This window comes from Triturus cristatus, chromosome 10 (assembly GCF_964204655.1).
Source record: "Triturus cristatus chromosome 10, aTriCri1.1, whole genome shotgun sequence".
NCBI classification, from domain to species: domain Eukaryota; kingdom Metazoa; phylum Chordata; class Amphibia; order Caudata; family Salamandridae; genus Triturus; species Triturus cristatus.
Genome location: NC_140593.1, coordinates 1,053,688,765 through 1,053,715,312, shown reverse-complemented (window position 1 = coordinate 1,053,715,312; position 26,548 = coordinate 1,053,688,765). Strand labels below are relative to the sequence as shown.

The following is a 26,548-nucleotide window of genomic DNA, read 5'->3' as shown; positions in this document are numbered from 1 at the left end:
TCAATTCATTGTCTTTCAAATTACCCAAGCATCGTTATCGCATCCATCAATCCATCCATCCATCTCTCCATGCCTCCATCTTCCTTCTTTTCATGCTCTCTTGTTTCATTTGTTCCCCCACCCCATAGCTGCATGTAGGATGCTACGGCTGTGGGATTGATAAGGTTATTTTCGATTAAAAGTCGAGGGAGCTATGAACACCAATTCAAATGTTTTATGTTGCACATGACTCCCGACAGGTACCCATTTCACACTCAAGCTGCTTGGGTGATTGATGATTGCTCTGGCAACACTGCCACACTAGCATGGCCATGGGTTATGGTTATGCCAACAGTGCAACCAAACTGGACAGCAGCTGTTCAAGTCATCCACAAATGCGACAGAAAGGAAGTACAAACTTATAGTCATCCATACCAGGATACACATTTACTCACACAGTGGAAAACATGAGAAACTGGGGAAGTTAGGGGGAGTTTACCAGCATGGTACCAACTGTGAAACACAGTGCACACATTAAAGAAACAGAAGAACCGACTGGAAATGACACAACAGCGATAACATTGGCTCGTGGCAGCCACACGTATCCCATAGACAAGCCATCAGGCAACCTGCTGAGAGACTCTTAAAGCCGGTAGGAGTGGCCTCGGGGAACCATCTCACAACACAAAAAGAGGTCCCAAACTGTCATGAGTGACACATAGGACAGCACTTCAGTGCACACACCACCCGTGACGCTAGCTTCATTACCGCGCCCACTAACCACAACTTACTGTACCCCCAGTGAAATAGCCCGGGGGCAAGTTGTCTCTGTTCACTAAAACATGAAACGGTTATCTCTGCTTGTGAAGTACTCCCACGCTGTTAACTGCGCAACCATTTCCGGCAAAGCCCACGGAACCCTGCAGGAGCTCGCGTGGGAGGTCACGTGCAGGTTATACTCTATCCAGTGGCGGCTCCTCCACTAAGGTGGAGGAGCGTCGCCCCTCTGCTCCAAAGGGAAAATGAAATGATAATATCATATCTTTATTATCACTTTGTTTTCCCTATTGCAGTCATTGGTGGGCAGGGGCGGGGATGGCCAGAGCAGGAGAGGAGTGGTGTGCACTCCCTAAGTGCGCATGAACTGTTTGGCCGGTCCTCTTGTGCCAACCAAACAGTTCGCGCTGCGCTTTGCATGTTCCTATCAGGCTGCATTATACAGCCTGGTCAGGAACATGCACAGGCTCCCTGTTCCAGTCTGAGTGCCGATCCACGGTGCTCGGACCAATCACCGTGATTGGCTTAGGGGAAGTCCGTGTGCCGTTTTCTTCCTGCTGCCGCCGGCCAACACAGGAAGATAGAGGACGGAGGAGAGGCAGCGGGAGGCTGTTAAAGGCAAGTTCTTTTTAAAAAAATGGTATTCATTCCCCCTCCCTCGTCCCCATCCGGAGGCAGCCGCTACAGCTCTGTCCAAACTCCATGATGAGACTGACCGCTAGCGCACGTGCCCGCTTTAGATTCAGCGGGTGGCAGCTGTGAACCTACACACCAAACAACCAGTGGCGTAACACATTAGGAAGAAGCAATGGCCTCTGGATTCACTAGTGCGGCCTTCAGCTAGGCTCTACGTGTGGAACCAGCATTCCCAGGTTCTAAGTTCTGTATGGTTGGAAGAGGCTGTGAAGCAGAGGTTGGATGTTTGGAGGCTGGAATCCCTGTTCATGAATAAAGCTGCATATTTCAACCTCATCAAGCAGTGCTAGATTGTTCATATGAGGGCCCTCACTACAACTAGGCAATGCAGTCAGGAGTTGCCAGGCTTACACAGATTAACAATGGGAGCTGATGCCAAGGAGTTAAGCATGTCTTAATGTGAGTGCATTCAGTGACCTTATGTTGGAACAAGGGTCCTTGTTAGAGTGGGCAGTCATGACCATGTACCTCAAAAGTCCGATTGGCCGCACTCTGCTCGTCCTACCAGCGTGTTACCCCAAAGCATTGTGGTCCATGAAGTAGCCTCGGCGAGTACGCCTATGCCAAAGTTTAAAGTGAAAATGAGTGTCGCGTTAGCCATCCCTGGACACGTGTTTCGAGGTAGTTGCCTCTCGTCACCAGGGAGTAGGTATGTGTGTGGGGTTGCTGCGTAGGCTGCCATAAAAAGTATTCTCAGGTAAAGTACCACTCAAGGCGCGCAGGTGCGTAGCAATGGGCTCGTCAGCCCCACCGGCTCAAGGGAGCCTGAATATAAACAAAAGTCCGATTGGCCGCACTCTGCTCGTCCTACCAGCGTGTTACCCCAAAGCTTTGTGGTCCATGAAGTAGCGTCGGCGAGTACGCCTATGCCAAAGTTTAAAGTGAAAATGAGTGTCGCGTTAGCCATCCCTGGACACGTGTTTCGAGGTAGTTGCCTCTCGTCACCAGGGAGTAGGTATGTGTGTGGGGTTGCTGCGTAGGCTGCCATAAAAAGTATTCTCAGGTAAAGTACCACTCAAGGCGCGCAGGTGCGTAGCAATGGGCTCGTCAGCCCCACCGGCTCAAGGGAGCCTGAATATAAACAAAAGTCCGATTGGCCGCACTCTGCTCGTCCTACCAGCGTGTTACCCCAAAGCTTTGTGGTCCATGAAGTAGCGTCGGCGAGTACGCCTATGCCAAAGTTTAAAGTGAAAATGAGTGTCGCGTTAGCCATCCCTGGACACGTGTTTCGAGGTAGTTGCCTCTCGTCAGCAGGGAGTAGGTATGTGTGTGGGGTTGCTGCGTAGGCTGCCATAAAAAGTATTCTCAGGTAAAGTACCACTCAAGGCGCGCAGGTGCGTAGCCATGGGCTCGTCATCCCCACCGGCCCAAGGGAGCCTGAATATAAACAAAAGTCCGATTGGCCGCACTCTGCTCGTCCTACCAGCGTGTTACCCCAAAGCATTGTGGTTTTTGGCAGCCTACGCAGCAACCCAACACACATGCCTATTCCCTGCTGATGAGAGGTAACAACCTCGAAACACGTGTCCAGGGATGGCCAACGCGACATTGATTTTTGCTTAAGACTCTGGCAGAGGCGCACTCGCTGATGCTTACTTCATGGACCACAATGCTTTGGGGTAACACGCTGGTAGGACGAGCAGTGTGCGACCAATTGGATTTTTGTTTATATTCAGGCTCCCTTGAGCCAGTGGGGCTGACGAGCTCATGGTTACGCACCTGCGTGCCACGAGTGGTACCGGACCTGAGAACATTTTTTGGGCAGCCTACGCAGCAACCCAACACACATGCCTATTCCCTGCTGATGAGAGGTAACAACCTCGAAACACGTGTTCAGGGATGGCCAACGCGACATTGATTTTTGCTTAAGACTCTGGCAGAGGCGCACTCGCTGATGCTTACTTCATGGACCACAATGCTTTGTGGTAACACGCTGGTAGGACGAGCAGTGTGCGACCAATTGGATTTTTGTTTATATTCAGGCTCCCTTGAGCCAGTGGGGCTGACGAGCTCATGGTTACGCACCTGCGTGCCACGAGTGGTACCGGACCTGAGAACATTTTTTTGGCAGCCTACGCAGCAACCCGACACACATGCCTATTCCCTGCTGATGAGAGGTAACAACCTCGAAACACGTGTCCAGGGATGGCCAACGCGACATTGATTTTTGCTTAAGACTCTGGCAGAGGCGCACTCGCTGATGCTTACTTCATGGACCACAATGCTTTGGGGTAACACGCTGGTAGGACGAGCAGTGTGCGACCAATTGGATTTTTGTTTATATTCAGGCTCCCTTGAGCCAGTGGGGCTGACGAGCTCATGGTTACGCACCTGCGTGCCACGAGTGGTACCGGACCTGAGAACATTTTTTTGGCAGCCTACGCAGCAACCCGACACACATGCCTATTCCCTGCTGATGAGAGGTAACAACCTCGAAACACGTGTCCAGGGATGGCCAACGCGACATTGATTTTTGCTTAAGACTCTGGCAGAGGCGCACTCGCTGATGCTTACTTCATGGACCACAATGCTTTGGGGTAACACGCTGGTAGGACGAGCAGTGTGCGACCAATTGGATTTTTGTTTATATTCAGGCTCCCTTGAGCCAGTGGGGCTGACGAGCTCATGGTTACGCACCTGCGTGCCACGAGTGGTACCGCACCTGAGAACATTTTTTTGGCAGCCTACGCAGCAATCCGACACACATGCCTATTCTCTGCTGATGAGAGGTAACAACCTCGAAACACGTGTCCAGGGATGGCCAACGCGACATTGATTTTTGCTTAAGACTCTGGCAGAGGTGCACTCGCTGATGCTTACTTCATGGACCACAATGCTTTGGGGTAACACGCTGCTAGGACGAGCAGTGTGCGACCAATTGGATTGTTATGACCATGTACCTCGATGCAGAGTACAGGATACTAACAGGGGTCCAAACAATCCACAATGTGTGTGGCTTCCAATACTACTGGCCCTTCTATGGCTCTTGCAGCAATTCAGCGCTTAATTTGTGAAAGAATGAGTGCCGGTGCCCAAAGCTCTCCTTCGTACCAAGTGGCCGGCGTTATTAGATGTTGGCGCGCCGAATTCCAAGGCTGCGGGGTGTTGAATGTAAAAATCTGTATTTGTAAAGCGCAAACTACTCACCCTTACGGGTCTCAAGGTGCTGGGGGCCCTTGTGGAAATTAAGTGAGCTATTGCCCAGAGTCACATGGTGCTGAGCTGAGCTGAGCTGCTGCCGCAACCGGGGATCAAACCGTGAATTCTGTGCTCTGATGTCAGCTGCCCTGGCCGCTGCACCACACCTCTCTACCCACTTCATGCCTCCTCAAATCATTACCAGACACACCCTGTCCCTTTATCTAACTCTTTCCTGCTTTCTCCCTTTGTGAGGTTTTTTCAGTCTGTCTCTTTCATGTTTGTGTGTTTTTCCCTTTCTTGATCTCAGTAAATTTATGATGAGGAAAAATAGGTGCCGGTCCTCAGAAATGAGTGGCAGTGAGCCCCACCAGCAACTACTGGCTCAAATTAAGCACTGATGACCAGAATTTGCCTGAGTAGTTGTGACAGATGTTGTAGACAGTCAGAGTTCTGAGCTTCCCTGAAGGCCTCAACAGGGCCACAAATTTGACATATCCAGCCCCATGAAACTCTTGGTGGCCACAGCATCCTGCCTTACCCAACTCAAAGATTTTGTACTTTGAGAAAAATGAACAGCCAGAAGGAAAATGGGAAGAACATGTCAACAATCTTTTTGTGCCGGATGAAATCCTAAAATGGTATTCTGCTTTGGGTAACGTGCCTTCCACAAACCTTTTAGTTAAAAGATTGCATCTATCTCTTATAAGAGATCATTGTGGCTATTCTCAAATTGTTTAAATAAGTCATACTCATAATACATAGTATCCAAAAAGAAAGATTAATTTACCTTTCTCCACTGGCTTTTTGAAAAAAGTAAATAGACACCTCTTGTGAGATCACTACAATTTAACATCATGTTTGAAATAATAATTTCTTTATACCCTTTTGTACCAAATCTTCAAATCCCTCCATAAGATTATTCGATCCAAGGGATTTAAATGTAAGACTTGGCTTCATTTTGTTACAACATTTTTTTTTCTTGAACCACAAGCGCACTATCCTTCTATGGTGAGTAACATTTTCATTTTAAGTTTGTGAATACATTTAAAGAAGTCAATTTTAAGCTAAGATCCCTGATAAACTTAGATACAAAAACAATCATCAAGATACATAAAAGTAACCTTTCTCTTCTTTACCCTTCTGCCTTCTAACTCATTGCAGGATAATCCACCTTTGACAGCTCCTCTGGTTTCCTTTGTCCTGTCCTATGGCAATCATAATTGCTGGTTTGGTGGCCGCAGTGCTAGCCATCTGATTGCCATGATTGGAGGAGAATGGGTATGCCTGGTGTCACATGACCCAGAAGAGCCTGAGAAGAATCCTGGGCCTGGCAAGCACTCTTTATTTGCAGCTCTGTGCATTCCACTATTTTCAGAATTTGGTGCTCACTTCTTGCAAGCTGGGATTGAAATGATGCACATTATGTGACTTCTGGGGACTGTAAAACGTGTTTCACTTTGTCCTCCCAACTTCCTGATCTGTGCGGTCACCCGTCTGTCGTCATTAATCAAATGGACTCTCCACTCTTGCTGCTGTACTCTGGCTGCCATTAACTTTACTGATTTACTCGTCACTCAGCACTGGATGAGGAAGTGTTACACGAGGTGTAGGCCAGAAGAACCCTATAATAGGTTCACAATATCTCCGTTGCAATATTGACCTGCGACAAAACCGCATCCGTAATATCGAATACCAGTGTAAGTTAAAGGTAGGTAGATGTGTTTCTGAGAACAGTAAATCTGTACTTCCTGATACATATTCACCTTTACAATATAGGGGAAATCCATATTGTGGATGCAATATTTGTGCCGTATTGGTTACTTCATTAGTTGACCTCATTATTGGGGCATAGAATCCTCCAGTGGTGAAGATGACAACATTAGTAGTGGTTGTTTTGTTGCAACCGGACACACTGTTCTGACTGATGTCAAATAAAAACACTCAGGCATTACTGTAGTTACTTCTAGCAGCCATTTTGTCTGCTTGTGCTAACTCTTCGTACTGGGTGTGCACATCTTCGAGGCAAGGTGAGAAAAGGCTTAGAAATGTAATTTTTCACAAACAACCTGCTGAGCTGCAACCATTTACATTGTTGTTACTTATAAAGGCCACCGACCAGCTCCCTCATGAGATCAGCTATGCACCTTCTTGTGTTCTTGGTGAGAATTTAGCCATGATTGAAACTGCAAATTGTGATAGGGAATATATTGCATCTTGTCTTCCCGAGGGGAGAGTGTCTCAGTTTCCGCTGCAGGGAGATCTCCTTGCCGGCTCACTCTGTGACTCACAGACTAGTAATTGTTCAATACGTTTCAGACCACCCCAAAAGTGAGGCAGAGTTTCCATCACCAGACAATACTTCTGAACCCTCAGTATGCTTATGCCAATAGCACTACTGGAACCTTGGTCTCTCTTGGTCTAGTACCTTTATTTTGAGATCAATAATATTTATTACTACTTAGGGCCTCATTATGAGTTTGGCAGTGTGGGACCGCCCCGCACCGCCAATCCCGTTGTTGAACCGCCAGCCAGATTAGGAGTTTTTAGGTCTCGCCTACGCAGTGCACATGCGCTGCATAGGAGGGCCTTTAGCCGTCGCTCTGCTCATTTTCAAGCACACACTTGGGCTTGTGGCGGCATCCACCTTGCAGGAGCGAGCAGCGGTACGCATGCTAATTGGCTGCTGCTCGCTCCTGCAAGGCAGATGCCGCCATAAGCACGAGTGTACTTGAAAACAGCTGCTGCCTGTTCCCTTCTCAACTGCTTGTCTTTCACGCGTGCGCTTGTTTACATTCAGCGGCGCGCGTCATCGCTCCTGTTTTCGTTTCTTTAGATGTGCTCTGGGCCGGCATCTTTTTGTAGGCAGACCCGCTTCATTGCACTTCTGCTCCAGCGCTGGCCTGTCTCTGCAGCAAGCAGTCAGCCTCTCCCGTTGCTGTGTCGCTAGATGGTGCCCATGGGCTCTCATTGCGTAGGCTTCTGCTTGTTTTTAATTGTATATATCGTTAACTCGACATGAAGGTATTGGAGCGCTTTAAATGAGCTCCAGTGACGTTACACAACGACATATTCATGTTCTCGTAGGCACTTGGAGATTAAGGGAAGTGTGCAGAATCACAGGATGTTAAGCCGAGGACAACATTGGAACCTGGGGCTCCCGGCCATGGGACGGTGCACAGATGCTCCTTCTCACCACCCTTTTAACCCTTTCCAACCCCTCGCTGCTTCCCAGGGAACAGCATGTTAAATGTGAAATGTACAATGCAAAAAGTTCCATTGATGCAGCGGGCCTACAGTTTGAGTATTTTTTTAAAATTGTATACAGCGTTAACTCGACACGAAGGTATTGGAGCGCTTTAAATGAGCTCCTGTGACGTTACGCGAGGACATATTCATTTTCTCATAGGCACATGGAGATTAGGGGAAGTGCGCAGAATCACAGGATGTTAAACCAAGGACAACATTGGAACCTGGGACTCCCGGCCACGGGACGGTGCACAGATGTTCCTTCTCTCCACCCTTTTAACCCTTTCCAACCCCTCGCTGCTTCCCAGGGAACAGCATGTTAAATGTGAAATGTACAATGCAAAAAGTTCCATTGATGCAGCGGGCCTGCAGTTTGAAGATTTTTTTAAAAATTGTATATAGCCTTAACTCGACAAGAAGGTATTGGAGCACTTTAAATGAGCTCCAGTGACGTTACACAAGGACATATTCATTTTCTTGTAGGCACTTGGTGATTAGGGGAAGTGCGCAGAATCACAGGATGTTACGCCGAGGACAACATTGGAACCTGGGGCTCCCGGCTACGGACCTCAGATAGAGTGAATACTTTAGATGCACTCAATTTTACACTTTATTGAGAAGTTTTGGTCCGCATGTGCGGCTTAACCACCTCCATTTTTTTTCATAACATTGACTGAACTTTAACAATTCTCCCCGTGTGGTGCCCTCCCTCTCAACACCTAAATCTACACTCCTTCCACTCCTGTTTCCGAGTTAAGGAGACTGCCCTTTGTCATCGGCCGCCCGAGCTCAGCCTATGTACCTTAATGAATGGATTAAGGAATATAGCTGAATAAAGTACCTGTGTTTCAGCAATGCTAAATTAACATTACAAAAACCATTCCTTAAAAACACTCTCTCAAACATTCACATAGTCAATAGGTATCGCCTTTACGACCTTACAAATGTTTCGCCATACAACAGTTCATAATATTGCACCAAGGTTATTATACTGCATAACTAAATACTTATAAGGTGTCAAAAGCAAAACCTATTGTCATATACAATAAGACCTGATAAGTGTTTAGTTATCCAGAACAATATCCTTAGTGCAACAACATCAATTGTTGCATCGCTAAAAACTTATAAGGCCCGAAAGGCGAGACCTATTGGCTATGCCAATGCTTGTTTCCTGTCTGGTGGGCGGGTCTTTGGTGTTCCACAGCAGTGCCTATAAAATAGGCACCGCAATGGGAATGTAAAAATCAGTACCTGTACGGCATGGACTGCACTCCATGGCGCAGAGGCACAAGGGGGCCCTGTAGAGCCTCCTTTTTTTCCTCACCACCACACTTTTCATGGCGGTTGCACCAACATAAAAAGTGTGTCAGTGAGGAAACTGGTAATATGCTTGGCCGGGAAGCAGCAGCCCCACCAAACATATTGCAGCCTCAAGGCCACCACGCTACAGCCAGGGATCTCTGATCCCTGGCGGGTCAGTCGTCCCAAGGCGGCACGACCGCCCAGTAGTAATAGGGCAGACAGAAGACTGCCACCACTGTGTCCCCGCAAATCTGGTGGTCTGTGGACCGCCAGACTCATAATGATGCCTTTAGAATGGAACTGGATATTATTTAATTAAAGTAAAGGTTGTAACCACTTCTAGCTGAGTGACTGAGATTATGTATTAAAAACACATCTGGAGGTTGTTAATAAATATGTAAATCTGTCAATGTTCAAGATAATTCTTTGCCCTTCCTGAATTGTCACAATTATCATTCACCAGTCTCATTGCCAATTGATGTAACCAGTTGTTGTAAGCACTGAGGCTCTGTATCCCACTTTTGCCAAGCACAGAATTTCTGGTTGAAGTACCTTATTGTGCAAATAACTCAATAATTTCAAAAAAATGCACTCATTTTCTCAATGAAGGGAATAATTGGAGGAGAGCTTACGGCATGGGTGGCACAGTTGGCAGCATGCTCATATTCAGTGGGCTGATACCTCTGATGAGATGGTGCACGATGATTCATGAACCTTAAAGACAAGAAGAGAGACACAGAATTTAACCAAAACGTGTAGTATACTCTAGAAATGTTTTCCTTTTTGGTTTCACTTTGTCTCTAGTTGTGCATTGAAATGTTTAATGCATTTTGAATGGCACAAACAATACGTTCTTTCTTCCAAGCATGTTTACTGCAGTCTAGAAAACTACAAATTCACAATTCTTCCCCTTACTTCTTCATGCCTCACAAAGAATGTGGACCCATCTGTGCATTTTGGCTTCCTCCAAAGCCTTGATCATGACCAAGGTTTCGGAAGAAGCCGAAACGCGTAGATGAGCCCACATTTTCTGTCGCAATAAACAATTTTTACAATGTACCATACTTTGTCTGCTGGCTTCTTCTTGATACAAAAACGAGGAGTATTGTGCATATAGGAGATGGGCAAGGATGATAGCCGCCATCCGCCAAACAAAGGAAAGCGAGGAGATAGTAAATAGCCGAAGGAGGGTGCCTGGTAAAATTGAGCATGTAGGGCAGCTAAGACTGAGCTTTTATTAGCAGCTTAATCCAACTGAGGGCTTGAACTGGCCAGGGATAGGACATGTTATAGGAGAGAATTGTCTCAAGTAAATATGGATTGGGAGTGCACCTTGTGGGCTAACCTGCATGAGACATTGGGGGCCAAGGATTATAAGGGTTTTTGGAGATCAGCTTCTGTATGTGTCAATGGACCCAAGAAGGATGTGGAATTCTGTGTCCAATCTCATAAGAAGTTGCCCATTTTAGTAGTTTATCTTCATCTAGTAGTATTTTGGGACAGGGTGGTGAAGTTCCACTGGCAGTGCTTAATCCAAACAACCCAAGTGTACTAGAATTTGGACTAAGCGAAACTCTAGCAGCTATAAATTCATGTTGTGTGTCTAGAGCTCCTTGGCCCAACAGGCTCCCAAATGACCTTTATAAGGCAAATCCAGAAGTGTTGGGTCCATATCTGAATATTTTACCCTACACAATCCTTTCTGGCATGGAGATTCCTCCTTCGCGGAAAATAGCAGAGATCATTTAAATTTTTTAAAAAGGGGATCAAAGCAACCCTGAAATTACCGGCCCATCAGCTTGACTGACTCTCTTTAAAAGATTATTTGCAAACAGGTACTTGCTCACCTACAGGATTGTATCCAGGAGAACGACATGTTGTCCAATTTTCGGGTGGGTTTTAGAATCCAGGTTAGTACTGTTGACCAGGTCTTTCACTTTACCTGAATTTTTGGGAAGACGGCAGTAATCAACGGGAGTAAACTTTATGTTGCCTTTGTTTATTTACGTGCCGCCTTTGGGTAAACTTTGGGAAGTTCTAAAAGCACTGGGCACCCCCGCAAACCTTTAACATATGTTGGTGTGGTTACAATCAGAAAACTATGCTCAAATTAGATGGGAAGAAAATGGGCAATTGACAAAGCCCATTAGGATCCAATGTGGAGTCAGGCAGGGGTGCTTTCTCGCCCCCACCCTCTTTTCTCTATATATCAATGGGGTGGTGGATTATTTGAATACGGATGGGTGCAATGCCCCAAAGGATGGTGGCAGGAGAGTGCCTTCCCTTTTTTTGGGGGACAACACCCTTTCGCTTTCAAAATCACAGCAGGGGTTACAAAATCTGTTAAATAATTTCAATTCCTTCCGTGTTGAGCGTGGGCTGGAGCTGAACATCTCTGAGACTAAGTTTATGATACTTTGCCATGCAGAACCCAAGAATTACAAGAGAAACCTGTTTGTGGCTAATAACCCAATTGACCTCGTATCAGATTTTGACTATCTAGGTGTTAGACCAGGGCACAGGGAGCAAGGGTATACGTGGATAGACGGCGTCTACTCACTCTTTTCACAGAGTGGACGCGGTCTAATATGCCAAGAGGTTGGGTCCCACAGAAATATGCTAAATGTGTCCCGGTGTAATTTTCAGACACCGGAACACGTTCAGCAGCGCCTACATGTTGTCTGCTTTCGTTACGGGCAGTGGGGTGGGGTGTATCAGATTCCTGCTGGGCTCATAACAAAGTATAAAGGTAAGGGGCCTCCTTTTGTTGGAGTATCCTGTCTGGGAGAGATATGGGAGCCTCACACATAAGCACAATGGAGGAGAAACAAAGGCACACAGCTTATCACTTCACAGGTACTTAACAGAGGCATGATTTTGACTATGTTCAGTTCCTTTCTATGAGAGATGCATGCACTGTAAGAATGTCAGATGTGTTGGTTTGTCCCAGTATTTCTTTTATAGGGCTATAGCGCTATTCATCCCAATTCTGGGTGTCAGAGTGCTTTACATTGTGCGTACACATTATATATTAACAATAAATCATATGTGTATAAATTAATGTGTAGGATGTGTTACATAAGACAGTGAGGGTTACAAGGTGCAGGAGTCACAAGTCCTTCATAGCTTCCAGTGCCATGTTAGAAGGAATACAATTCATGAACTGCAAGTAACAATAGGATATCTGTGTTAAAAGCAGTAACCCACTTACCCAGCTACATAAAATATGCCATCTGTGTGTTACATAATGTGCTTTGCAGGAGACATATTAACTCTCTGTGCTACTTTCATTCAAAACTGGACTAGACAAAACACAGATCTCTCCTGGCAAATACGTTAACCTCCACAGTTATCTAACCATTATTATAATCCCTTCAGATGCAGTTTGCACACAAAGATCTCTGCAGTAGGTGCCGTAACCCCATAAGATATTTTAAAATGTAGATTTTGCAACCAAATTAACAGAACAGATTTACTGCTATGTTTTTCCTTGTTTTTTTTTTTTTTTTTTTTTTTTGGAAAAAGTTTTTATTGAACAATAATTCGGGTACAAGTATGGGCCTACAACCACCCGGGCCGGCCGCTAGGTACATAAGGAAATATACACATATCAAGGCTGCAATCCGTTCCCAGGGCACTGCCCCGCAGCGGCTCAAGATAGTCCTCGAAGAACAGCAAGCGTCAGTCCAACAATAACAGAAACAAAAAAGAAAAACAATAAAAACAAAAGGCGAGTTACGAGGGATATCAGTGCGGTTCAGGCTCCCCCCGGGAAACTCCAGTCAGAACATTTGAGCAATCCGCTAAAGAGAGGAGTACCGGGAGGCCGGGAACGGAGGGGGGGGGGGAAGGGGGTCAAGGGAGATGAACGTCCATATGTGGTTGTTACAAAAAGCGCTAGGAGCCGTCAAGGGTCAGGGGGACATGGCGATATCAGTGTCTACCAGGGGGGGCGTACAGATGCCTCCGCGATACGCATTCCATTGAATGTTTTTCCTTGTTGACAATTTCTTTGCGGCAAGGTTTTAAAAATAAATGTATAAACTGAGGCCCATATTTTGTTTCGGTTTTGAGTCATTTGTTTGGCACAACCCTGTCACAAAATCTAATTTGTTAAATATTGTAGTGCGCTCAAAATGTACTCATGATAGACCTCCTAAACATATGGGAAACAACCTTTACATCAAGGTCATTACACCGCGATAACTTAACAACACGGTCTTTACAACGACTGTGTTGTTAGTACGTGATGCATTTACATCGCAAGTCTTTACAACGAATTCCACTAGGGGGTGCTGAGGTATTGGAAATGATTTCCAACACCTTCCCTACTATTGCGAAAACTGGTGTAGGAATAGTAAGTAATACTATTCCTAAGTTCAGCGCTCCCCCTAGTGGAAGTTGTTGTAAAGACTTGCGATGTAAATGCATTGCGTACTAACAACGCGGTCGTTGTAGTAAAGTGCTATATTCAAACATATACATGAGGTCTTAAGATCTGATTTCACTTCTTGTGATGTCACTTCCTGTGTAATCTGGGTTATGATGCCACTTTCTATGATGCCACGTGTGATGTCATGCGTCGTGATGTCCAAGGCCATAATGTCACTTGCATACTGCCTTACTTGGTTAGTCAACCCACTTCTCTTTTTGGGACCTGTGTAAGACTATCTTCAAACTCAAACTGGGCTCCTCAGCTCCAAAATACATATTTGCAATTAATTCAGTAAACAGCTAGTATTATTAAGATACACAGACAGACAACATCCAGGAGGGTGGCACCGGCTCTAGAGATCTACAACACTAAGACCCTTGGGCCTGTAATGTACGAGGCAGAAATCTGGGGGTATGCACACACCAAAAATCTGTCACTGCTTGAACATACGTTTATTAGATCTCCTCTGGGCCGCCCAGCGAGCACACCAGTGACTCCTGAGTATCTAGATTTAGCACAAAAAAGGATAACCCAAAAAACTGAGTGTAGGCTCTTGACATACTAGCATAGATTGTGGACCACACCAGCTCTTGAATCATATCGGGTGGGCCTAGGAGATCTTATGGTTCCAACTTGTGTCGGTAAAATTCCATGGTTGAGGTTTGTTAAAGCTCTTCTATGGAGTCTGGGCTTGGAGAATCTTTGGATATCTCCAGAGCAGGTTAGTTCAGCCACTAGAGGCGGGCTAAGAGAAACTTATTGGGAGTTCATAACCGCCCAAACTGTGACTAGGTCCAAGGGATTGTTAACAAGGGAATTTATGAATGTTAAACCTTGCCAACGGTATAAACCAACTATTGATGAAATTACCTCTCTCTTTGCATGCAAATTGTATTTCCAATTTAGATATGGAACTCTTCCAACTAAATGATCTCTGTCCTGCCTGCGCAGGACACTGGAAACATTGACCCATATTTTATTCTTTTGTTATGTAGAAATATTGGCACAGGCGGTACATCCAAGCCTTTAGGATCCTTAGTATGGACACCAGTAGAGTAGTGTTTTTTTCCATCGCCAAATACTTGATGTCAGTTCGGGTCAGGCGTTGTGAGTGTATTCAAGGTAATGAATAATTGTTACAATTTTGTATAATATACAGCCGTATTTGAAATTTGTGTTTTCCCAGTGACTGAAAAGAACTGAGAAACTGGTATGGGTCCTGCTCTACTTTTTGTTTGTGTTTCCTTTTTTTCTCCTCTGTACACTGACAGACATATGTTGTAACTGCAATGTTCATTTTGTATTGAGATTCGTTAGTAGGCTATTTTATGTACACTGATGTTGTATTTCAATGATCATTGTACAAATTGTAAGAGAGAATTGCGTTTTCTAAATGGACTCCTTATCTGAACTACCTTAAGCTCCTCCTTTGTTGTCAGTTTTGAAGATAAAGCCTTAGCAAGGACTTGAATGCTAATGTATTGCTCATTATTGAGTGCGACCAGCATGAACACCTTGGGTGCTCCCCCTCTGTACTTTTCATTGATGGATTTTAGACAAATTTATAGTTTTGTATCACATTCTAATGTTCATTGCACAAATTGTAAGAGAATTGTGTTTTTCAAATGGGCTTTGTACTAGAATTATTCTAACTCTGTCTTTTTCTGCTAGTTTTTATCCACTTGTCAATTCATGAATCTGCCACATTCTTATTGGCTAGCTGTCACAGAAACATTTCTTTTATGTCCTCCATTATCCAACATGGAACACAGAGCACTGTTTTTTGGAAAAAGAAAAGAAAAAGGGAACAAGAGGGCAGGGAGAACCTACTATGAACTCCGAAAGGACCACTCCAAGTGTTAAAATCAAAATCCAAAAAATGTTTTATGCAGGATTTGTGACCCCTATGCTGGAAACGCAGATCCAAGGTTTTCCCTGATGGCTGAAGGCTCTTTGCAGCAGAGGTTTACAGCCTACGGACGGTAGGGTGCAGGGCCATAGGCCAGACCCTATGAATAAGCCCGCTGCACACAGTTGAAGAGTGTGCACAGCAGGGGTTTGCCGCTCACATAGAGATGGACCCTCTGCACAGAGGCAAAGGCCACGCACAGAGGGACTTCGCTGCCTATGGAGAGTTGAGGGCAGGGCAGGCCAGACGAAAGACCCTGCAGTCAGCTCTGCTGCAAATACTTGAAGGCTGCGTACAGCAAGGACTGGCCACCTGCGGAGGGTTGCCCTGTAGCAAAGCCCACCTCGCGAGGCTGAAGGCTGGGTGCTGCTGGTGTTGGCCGCCTATGAAGAGTTAGGAGAGGCAAATGGCAGTAGGCAAGGTTCTGCAGCCAACCCCACTTCACACAGCCCAAACTTGTGAGCAGCCGTGGTTAGCAGCCTGTAGTGAATTGGGGGCAGGGCCCAGCTGGCTGTACGGATCGCTGATAGCCCCCACTGCGCACGACCAAATGCTTTGTGCTGCAGGTGTTTGGCCACCATGGGGGTTCTGGTGCAGGGCCTGGATAGATAGTCCTGTGAACAACCCCTGTGTGTGTGGCAGATGACCCTAGGCTGCGGATATTGGCTGCCCGTAGAGAGTTGGGTGCATAGGGGGGCAAAAGGCAGCGCTTAAGACGAACCCCATCACATGTGCATTGGGAGTTACCACCAATGAAGTGTTGGGTGCAGCGCCTTGCCAGCGGACAGGCCCTGTGGCCTACACAAATTACGCACAGCCAAAGACTGTGGGTGTTGGTCACCTCCAAAGAGGTGAGTGCACGGGCTGACTGAAGGCAATATCTTGCTGCCACCGCTCTGCACATGTCCATGTGTGATGAGGTTCTACACCCATGGAATGTTGGGTACAGGACCTGGGCAGATGCTAGGACACGCATCAAATCCTACTGCACAAGGCTGAAAGCCATGTGCTTTGAGCTTCGGCCACTCGTGATGAGTTGGGTGCAGGTGCTAGCCGGCGGCTCCTGGAGTCTCTGGGTGAAAGTACTGCATCATTAGGTTTACCATGGACTTGTACTTCCGACAGCAAGAGTAGTGAAAAGGGATGTCGTAATCAAGGATTGGTTTCTTAATTAAATCTATTACTTTAGTTAAAAGTGCTTTGTTACAAACTCTTAATGCTAATGGTCAATTACAAAGAGAAGGATGAACAAATGGAATCAACATTATTTTTCCCGCTTTGTGCATGATTGCTTTTTTGATGTTACAACAATGTTGTTTCCTGAAACCAGTGTTTGTCCGTAGATCACTATGGAGCCTTAAGTTAAACTCAAAATGGGAAAATAAAAGATTGATTGTGAACAAAGGTTTAATGTATTTTAAAAAATGTTAAACTACTCAAAATGTTGGTAGATATTATAAAACTTGGTTACACAGATGTTTTGCATATTTAACCTTAGGTATGTATATTGTAGGAAGACCAACAAAGTGTTTTTCGTATTTTTGCAACTGAAGTCTTTTTGCTAGCTTTACTCCTAGAAGAGCAAAGAGATGTAGAATAGAAGAAACATCTAACTGCAGCAACAGACGGATGTGGTGTGTTAGAAATGGGTTTTCTGATTGGCCAGGGTATGCACCTAAGCCACGCAGAATTCACCACTCCAGGCGGGATTAAAATAACCCCTGCTCACCCCCTTGGTAGCTTGGCACAAGCAGTCAGGCTTATCTCAGAGGCAATGTGTGAAGCATTTGCACATAGCAAACAGTACTACAGTGAAAACACTACAAAAGGACACCACATCAGTTTTAGAAAAATATCCAATATGTCTCTGTGTAAAACAAGAGCAACACTGTACAAATCCAACATACAGTTATCAAAATACGAATAATGCAAAAATAGGCTTTATATACAGATCATTGAAGTCTACAGCTCCATCCGGGGCTATCACAGCATTGTGAACAAACAAATCCAACAGTTCCGGCCTGTCGTGGCGTCGCAGGCCAGCTACGGTGTTGGGGAGACCCGTAAAACAGTACCTTTGGAGATGCAGGGCATCGGACATTGCGGTGAGCTCCAGAGGAGCGGCTTTGGCAGATGTCAGGTCGGGAAGTCGTTGCAGGAGTCGTCGGGCCCTTGAATCACACACGTTACAGGTCGAACTCTGTGGGTTTGAAGTCAGGAGCGCCAGCGTCAACAGGCGTCGGAGCTGAGGTGTGAAGTGGAGTGGGGCGACATGCGAAGCCCTCATGTCGCGGTGCACGTAGAGGCTCGGTGACAGTCGTCCAGTGGCGTCTGTGAGACATGGGCTGCGGTGCAAAGTGGAGCGGTGCTCGTTACGGTGCTGACAGGTCACGGTGCAGGCGGCATCGTTGCTGAAGTGCTGTTGTCGGTAGACCCAATGCTGCGAAGCGAGAGGGGACATTGTGGTGTGCGTGCCCACAGGTCGGGTGACATTGTAAGAATGTGTTAATCAGGTTTTTTTAAATTCATCATATCATCTATCCGACCACAAGGAAGTGTGACCAAGGATTCACATTTCGAATGACTATATAAAGGGAACAGAAAAGTTTTTAACAATGCCAATACGATTGACCCGACTTCTATGCGGTTGTCAGTGTTAAATTCCTGGACTTTTGTCGCTTTTGCTGAATTGAACTTTGTTATTAAACAATAATGTGCACGCTTAGAAGTTAACTTGTTAAATGAACTTTCTTTTTGGTCGAGGCCCAAAACTCCCTCCTGAAAACCAGTCCTTGTGAAGGGACTGGAAACATGAAAAAGAGGCCTGCCTTCTCAGCCACGCCTTCTCAGCAAATGCGTTAGTTTTGCTATTAATGCAGGCGAGATGGCTGTGATATACAAAGACCGTCTCAAAATGGCACTTCCGGTTCTTCCTTTGCTCAGCTACTCTCAGATGAACTGTTCAACGACCTACGGATTCATGGAAAAACGCTTCAGGTGTGTTTTCTTTCCATGACATTCATGTTCACTATATTTTTATTTTAAGTACCAGGACTGCGGCTTTAAATAGAGAGAACCCCACAAGAGTGCTGTGAGGATAAATTCATACTGTGCCACTCGACGTTTCAAGCAGTTTCTTGAATGGAAAAATAAGTTCAATCCCTGATTATCACAGGGACTCTTTCCTAGTGACAAGGACTGGACCATTCATGGTAGCTAGTGCTGCTAATATGTGCTGGACTCTCCCTTAAAAAGGGAAATAGGAGACGTTTTCAGAGACTGAAAGTATCCACCTACTTTACACTATCGCCGTATGGCAGCGTTTCCCAAATTGTGAGTTGACACCTACTGGTGGGTCGCGAGCCGGTTTTTGGTGGGTCGCAAAAGTCCTGGCCTACATGTAATTAATATTGAAAATGAATAACCCTGTTTGTGCACCAGTGCAAAGGTGCTGAACTATGGGCCTCATTACGATGGCGGTAGAACCGCCACCATCAGCCTGTCAGTGGCAGTCTCACCCCCATCGGACCCTGAATTACCACCCACCGCATTATGAGGGTGAATGGTTGGTGGTCAGAGAGAACGACCGCCACGGATTCGACGGTCTCAAGGAGCCCGTCACACCTTCGGACGGAGTGTAATGCCTACAATGGTGGCCGTGCTTGCTCAGGCACCGCGGTAGGTATTGCAATGTCAGTTTCAACCGTCCATTCCATGGGGGTTTACCCGCCATGAAAAGGCAAGCGGAAAGGAACATAGGGGCCAGTAGCACATGCCGCAATACAAAAGATAAACATTGCGACCGCCTATAGCGGTACCGCTGACAACTAGTCGGGCAGTCCTGTTTCCGAAGGGACGGCGGTCCGAAATAAATTCGAATGCCATCCTAATCTGCCCTATGTCCCTGATACGGTTTTAAAACAAACACTAGCAAGCATTACAAACCAAGACTTGGGGGTGAACCTTTCAGTATTAGTTGCTGCTATTTTGTTCCTCACAGACACTTCAATGGAGAATGTGCTCAGTATATGTGAACATAAACAAACATACCACTTGTGTATGACTTTCACTTATATATTGAGAAATATGGATATGGCCTAACAACCAGAGCTGCCAACTTTGGATTTTTCGGACCAGGTTGATTCCCGGTATTGGCTTTGCTTTCTGTGATTTCAGGCAAATTACTTAATCTGAAAAATAAAAATAATCTGATCTGGTGTACTGTAATCAGGTGCTCATGTAAAGTAATTCAATGTCCTTGGGCCAGTGTTTGTGCTATAGAAAAGACAGAAAAGTGCAAAATATTGTGATCAAGGCGGCGTCCCAGCGGTCAAAATGCATCATGGCAGGCATTAGCCTGATGAACACTGAGGTTTATGGAAATTAATTAAAGCACTTTGAAAGAGCAACTTTGAGTCTCTGCGTGTTGTGGTCCGTACCTGGATGGTTCCATCGAGAAAGGAGGTGGGCCAGGACTGTGTAGCTTTTATATATATATTTATACTGTGGGGCTAGAACGTAAGGGGACCCGAGGAAGCTCTGGGACCCAGGACTCACCTTCAGCAACATAACCCTCCTTTTGCCAGATATTCCAGTGCGCCTCGAGCGCGGACTCCACCATTTGTATTCATCCTTGTGATGCATTATGGGGGTTGCAGTCTACATACATTGGACTGCAGCTGCGAGCAACCCATAAAGGAGGAGCCAGTTGACTTTCCCACCCAGGGGGAGGATCGTAACAATATAAAAGGAGGGGGTTGATGATTTTCCTGTTTTGAAAAGGGCGTCTGACGAAGGCACACTCCACGCCGAAATGCATTATGCCCTGTTGGTCCAATAAAGAGCTTCTAAAGTATTCTCCCGTGTTGCCTCTGCTTCTTCTGACTGGAGGAGTTTCTTGTGGATATATATATATATATATATCGCCTTGTCTCCGTAAACAGTCGTCGTTTTCGCTGTCAAAAACCAGAGTGCAGACCACAGGAATCGTGTTACCATCCAAGATTTATTCAGCCACGGCAAACACAGTCGGCATGACGCGTTTCGATCCCAGAAGGACCTTGATCACATGACGCGCATACATCTCACGGTACCTTAAATTGCATTTTTTTACTTTTAACTTAAAGTGACATGCACGCAAAAATTCAGTTGGGTTATAGGCACAGATGAAACCTTAAAATGTTAACCGGTTTCACATTATTACTACATAAATGTGCAAAATAGCCAATGTTAAAATTGTTTTACAATGCTAAATTACATATAAAACCAATTGATATATATACATTGATGTAAAGTATATAGATGTTGTCTCCTAGCGATCAGACATGATTAAAAAACAACCTCATTTCAATAAATAAGATTAAAATTAACAAATAAATATCGCTGATTTATTAAAAGGAAACCTTATACTGAAATTTGTCAGATGCAACATCCAGGTATAAATACCCTGTTATAAAGTCTCAATAGATTAATTATTGTAGACGTTGCAGTAGATTCAATGCAGTATTATAGAGCTGTGTCTGCCAACGCTTGACTCTATAAATGCATGTGGAATTGTGCAAGTGAAAAAATTGTTAAAGTGCTTAGTGCAAATGTATACTTTTTTGTTCCATAATTTTAGTTAAGAAAGTTCTAAAAAACCCGAGGTGTATGTGAATAGATTGAGAATAAAATATATACAAAGCGGCATATGGAAATACAGAATATGGACATAATATTCCATCAAATATTCTTTACATTTTCAGTTTTCCAATGTAGAATATGTAAATTTACATGTTTAACAGATGACAAAGTGTGTGTAGAACTATGGTTTTCTTAAATTCAAAATGAAAGAAGGAGAGACAGGGAGACCCGGTAAAATTTCATAGGCAGGTGTATAGGTCTTCAGTTTGATTTAGACCGTTAGGATGCATTGTATCCAAGTTTAGGATGTACCTGGTCTCTAATTGCCTAAGTGCTCTCACCCGATCTCCTCCTCTTTTCTTGTGAGGGATATTGTCTATTAGAAAGTATTTTAGAAGAGTGGGGTCAGATTTGTGGCAATCCTCAAAGTGTCTTGCAACAGGGTAAGACGGATCCTTGTTTTTGATTGCTCTCATGTGCTGAAGCACCCTCTTGTGTCCCTGGAGGATAGTGCTTCCTACATATCTGAGTCCACAGGGGCACTCCAGCACATAGATAGCATGATCCGTTTTGCAAGTTAAGTGTTTGGTAATAGGGATTTCATCTTTGTTGAAAGGTGTTCTGAATGCGGTGGTGTTGGTGCCCTGTTGGCATGCTTTACATGATTTGCACCTATGAAATCCCTTTCTTTGGCTGAGCCAAGTGACTTGTGGTTGATTTTCCAAGTCATTTCTGACTAGAGCATCACGCATAGATGGAGCTCTGCTAAATGTTATAGCAGCTCTTTTGGGGAGTAAATGACCAATAATGGGATCGATGATGATTTTCCTGTTTTGAAAAGGGCGTCTGACGAAGGCACACTCCACGCCGAAATGCATTATGCCCTGTTGGTCCAATAAAGAGCTTCTAAAGTATTCCCCCGTGTTGCCTCTGCTTCTTCTGACTGGAGGAGTTTCTTGTGGATATATATATATATATAAGAAATTCACTGAAAAAACCATAGGTTTCAGGGGTGTTATAGTTAGCTGGACTTTTCACTTGTACAAAACCATTGAAATTCCCCCGTTATAGTTAGTTCAGCTAACTATAACTCGCGCGCCCGCAATGCACTGCTGATGAAGTCACATATTACATCACTCATGACATGGTCAGTGACATCACTCATGACATCACTGATGACATCTCAAATGACATCACTGATGACATCACTGATGACATCATCCAGTGAATGTGTGTTTTTCTGAAAATTAAATATGTTTTATATATGTATATCTCAAGGTCGATGGAAGAATAAATGGGTATATAAGTGTCTAAATGGATGATTTGTTTTTGAAAAATTGATTGTGGAACTGACTGTTTAAGTGTATCATAGTGAATACATGGCTTAGTGAGTAATGTTTAAATATGTAAATATCTGTATCAGTCTCTCACTTTGTGTATAAGTGGCTGCATGGGTTGGTGAGTAGCTACATGGGTGTCTATATAGGTTATTAGTTGGTTTTTTGAGTATCAGTCTGAGTGTCTGCATGGTTCAGTGGGGGGTATTACGTAGTGCATAGGTGCATGAATGAGTGACTCACTGTTTGTATGTGTTGAAGACAGCATGTGTGCAGGACTGTATGGGTGGATGAGTGTGTGTATGGGTGTGTTAGTGAGTGAATGACTGTCTCAATAGTGTCTTTATGAGTAACTACATATGTTTTAAACTAGTATATGTGACTATTGGTGTATATAAGTGAGTATATGTGAGAGTGAGAGATTGAAAGAGTTCCTGTATGAATAAGTGTGTGTTTCTATAAGTGATTGTTTAAAAGACTAAGTATGTGTAAGTTTCCGTAGAAGTAAGTGTGGTGGTGTGTGTATAACTGTGTATGCAAGTAAATGTATGTTTGATTCTTTATTAGCATGAGTGACTATGTGTGTGAGTAACTCTATGGATGAGTGGCATTGTGTAACAGGATGTATAGGTGTATGAGTACATATGATGAGTGAGTACATGTATGAGTGACTGTATAGGACTGTTGGTGAATGAGTAGATGTGTATGTGGATCTTAGAATTACCGAAGAGGTTGTTGTAACTGGTATTGGTATGTCCATTGTTTTGAAAATTTTAGTCTCTATTTTTGAATGTGTGTATCAAAGGTTATATTAGGGTGAGAGGAGGTCTGCCACTCTATCACAAGGATGATGTCATCAGTGATGTCATCAGTGATGTCATTTGAGATGTCATCAGTGATGTCATGAGTGATGCCACTGACCATGTCATGAGTGATGTAATATGTGACGTCATCAGCAGTGCATTGCGGGCGCGCGAGTTATAGTTAGCTGAACTAACTATAACGGGGGAATTTCAATGGTTTTGTACAAGTGAAAAGTCCAGCTAACTATAACACCCCTGAAACCTATGGTTTTTTCAGTGAATTTCTGAGGTTTTTTAAATGCTAATTCCTAACTATAACGTGCCTGAAACCTATGGTTTTTTCAGTGAATTTCAAAGGTTTTTTAAATGGTAATTTCTAACTATGCCTACAGAGATAGGACATGTGAAGAAAGAAGAAAAAATGCACAGAAAGAAACAAAAGAAGTGCAGAAAGAAGCAACAGAAGTCCTCAAATACGAAGATAAGTGCAGGAAGAAGGATAACGTGCAGAAAGAACAAAAAGAAGAGCAGAAAGAAGCCTTGTTGCAAAATCATCCTGTACCCTCAACTTTTTCAGACGGATACTGGTGGTAACTGAGTCTGACTAACCAGTCCTAGAGCCAGTGCTATGTTAAAAGACACTTAGAATACAGTGAAAACACCTACATACACTAGGGAACATTATGCGTTGGGGTCCCCCTGTGATTAGCATGACCTCCTCTGTAGCCCCTAGTATATAATAGGGCATGGGGATTAAAACTACCTCTTAAAACAGGCCACAGGGCGTTTTTGCACACGTTAACTCAGGCCCCGTCCCCTCCCTTCACCACTGTGTAAACACGCCCTGTGTCCGTTTTTAGTTGGGAGATTAAGTTCATTTGAATCCTGAGGGTCCCTAGGGTCCAACTAGCCCACTAGGTACCTCCAGTAAGTGCCACAGAGCTGCGTTGCAGAGAGGTGTAAAAAGTGGCACGGCCTGGACCACCTCTCTGCAATGCAGCTCAGTGGCACTTACTGGAAGCACTTGGTGGGCTAGTTAGCCCCCAGGGGCCCTCAGTATTGAAGGGAAATTATATCCCCAATTTAAAACGTGCCATAGTGCGTGTTTGCACACGTCACCTCAGGCCCCGTCCCCTCCCTTCACCACTGTGTAAACGCGCCCTGTGGCTGTTCTAAGTTGAGAGATTAAGTCCCCTTGAATCCTAAGGGTCCCTAGGGTCAAACTAGACCACTAGGTACCTCCAGTAAGCGCCACAGAGCTGCGTTGCAGAGAGGTGTAAAAAGGGGCTTGGCCTCAGAACACCTGTCTGCAGCGCAGCTCCCTGGCGCATACTGGAGATGCCTGTTGGGGGCGCGTTTGCAGAGTGCTGCACGGAGGGGGCATGGCCTCCGGCACGATGCCAGTCTTTTATTTATTTTAATTTTTTAAGAAGGGGGGCTGTGTGGTTCCCCTCTTATTCTAATTTATTGGCCCTGATGACCCCATCCCCCAGGGCCTGTCTCCTAATTATATTTTTTTGACCCCAATCCCCAGGGCCGGCCACTGTTTTTTATTATTTTAAAAAACTATATATTTATAGACACACCTAGGACATGCTGGACAAACCGTACGTACCTATCACCATGACGATTTGCGTGATATTCATTAAAAGGCGACTATGCATGCAATGCATCCACGTGGAATGTATTTACACCACTAGTGAAGCTCTGACATGTCTGATGCCCTACCGTGCCTAATCCCGGTAGACACCCTTGTCGTTTATTTATACAAACATGGGTAGCTATTGACGGGCACATTTAATACACATGTACACCAAGCCATTCAAAGGGGATTCGACAAAAATTTGACCAAAACTATGCAAGAAACCCCCCTCACGGTTAATAAAACACACATCCACTGCCGGATGTGTAATACTTTTTATTTTACTCTCTGGAAAGGGGACGAACATCACTTGAGAGTCACAGCGCGCTCCTGACAGAGCCCAATGCTGTGTTACACCCACCATTGCCTGCCGAGTGCCACACACCTCTGTGTTGTATTCCACTAGCTAGTGCATATGCTATGACACTCTCTAGCCCATGTGCACTGTAACACCACCCCGTGAATATGTAATGCCACACTTGTCTTCGCACGGGTTATATTGCCCCATCTAACGTGCCTTCCTCGATGCCTATGTTATAACGCACAGTGCTATGCCATATATATTACAATCTGGGATCCATATCTTTGTCACAGTGCATATGCAACGTTACACTCCCCAGCACATATTTTATATTACAACTTTAGAGACTAGTTAGGTTACACAACACTGCCCTGTGCATATTACACTCCAAGGCGCATATCGCATAGCACGCGCTAGTGCCTGTGCTATCTCGCGCTCTCCAATGAATCTGTTATTGCGCACAATGTATTGCATATTATATTTCACGCCCGGTTCATCTTATATCACACTTTTTGGTGCATAGTTTATACCATACACTATATCTAGTTTTCATTTTCAATCGTGCTCTCAGGACTATGTTCTATATAACACTGTGTTCACCTACCCTTTTCACGGGCATTACATTTTGCGATAGGGGGTGGAGGGTCAGGGGGTGTTTCTGCCAAGTGAGCCCGGAGTCACAGTCACAAACGTCCTCTTCTTCCTGAATAAAAGTGAGATTATGCTGCATACTTGTTCATATTTTAAGTAGTTCTCACGGACACAATGTTTTAAAAACAATAAAGTTCCTAATACCTGCCTTCTCTGAACAGTTAGCTTGCTGCCCCATCCCCCTCCTCCCTATCCTCTGTTGTGTGAATCCATGGACTAGCCTCCTCCCTCCTGCCATTCATGGTCAGATGTGCTGCCACTGCCCTCAATTTAGTATGATGTACCAGTCCACTCCTCCTGCCCTCCATTGCCCAATTCTATGCCCCATCATTGACCTCCTGCTTAAACTCTGTGCTTAGCTTGCTGCCCCTATTCTCCTTCCCCCTGCCCTCCGATGTCTTTGTGCATGCCCCTGCTCCATCCTTTTTGCCCACCATGTCCCATGGACCTGCCACTCCTATCTACTCTGAGTGTTCTGTTGAGCTGCCACTCCCCTCCCACCTGCCTAGCATTGTCAGATGACTGTAACCTGTCCCTGCCACCTCCACCCTGCCTGTCCACATGCCATGCCCCTATCCTCTTCCTCCTGTCCTACATGGTCCATTGTACTGCCACACCCTTCTGCCCTCCCTGGTCTGTTGTGTTGCAACTGCTCCTCCTGCCTGCCCCGTGTGGTCTGTTGTGAGGCCCCTTCCCCTGATCTTTCT

At 45.0% G+C, this 26,548-nt stretch overlaps 1 protein-coding gene across 1 annotated transcript in view; it reads right to left on the bottom strand.

The window, feature by feature from the left end:
• Positions 1-26,548, bottom strand: part of MMD2 (monocyte to macrophage differentiation associated 2) — a 290,907-nt gene that overhangs the window by 95,639 nt on the left and 168,720 nt on the right. The window contains exon 2 of the mRNA XM_085629182.1: positions 9,774-9,855. Within this exon, the coding sequence (XP_085485308.1) occupies positions 9,774-9,855 (82 nt within the window). The remainder of the gene's footprint in view (positions 1-9,773; positions 9,856-26,548) is intronic.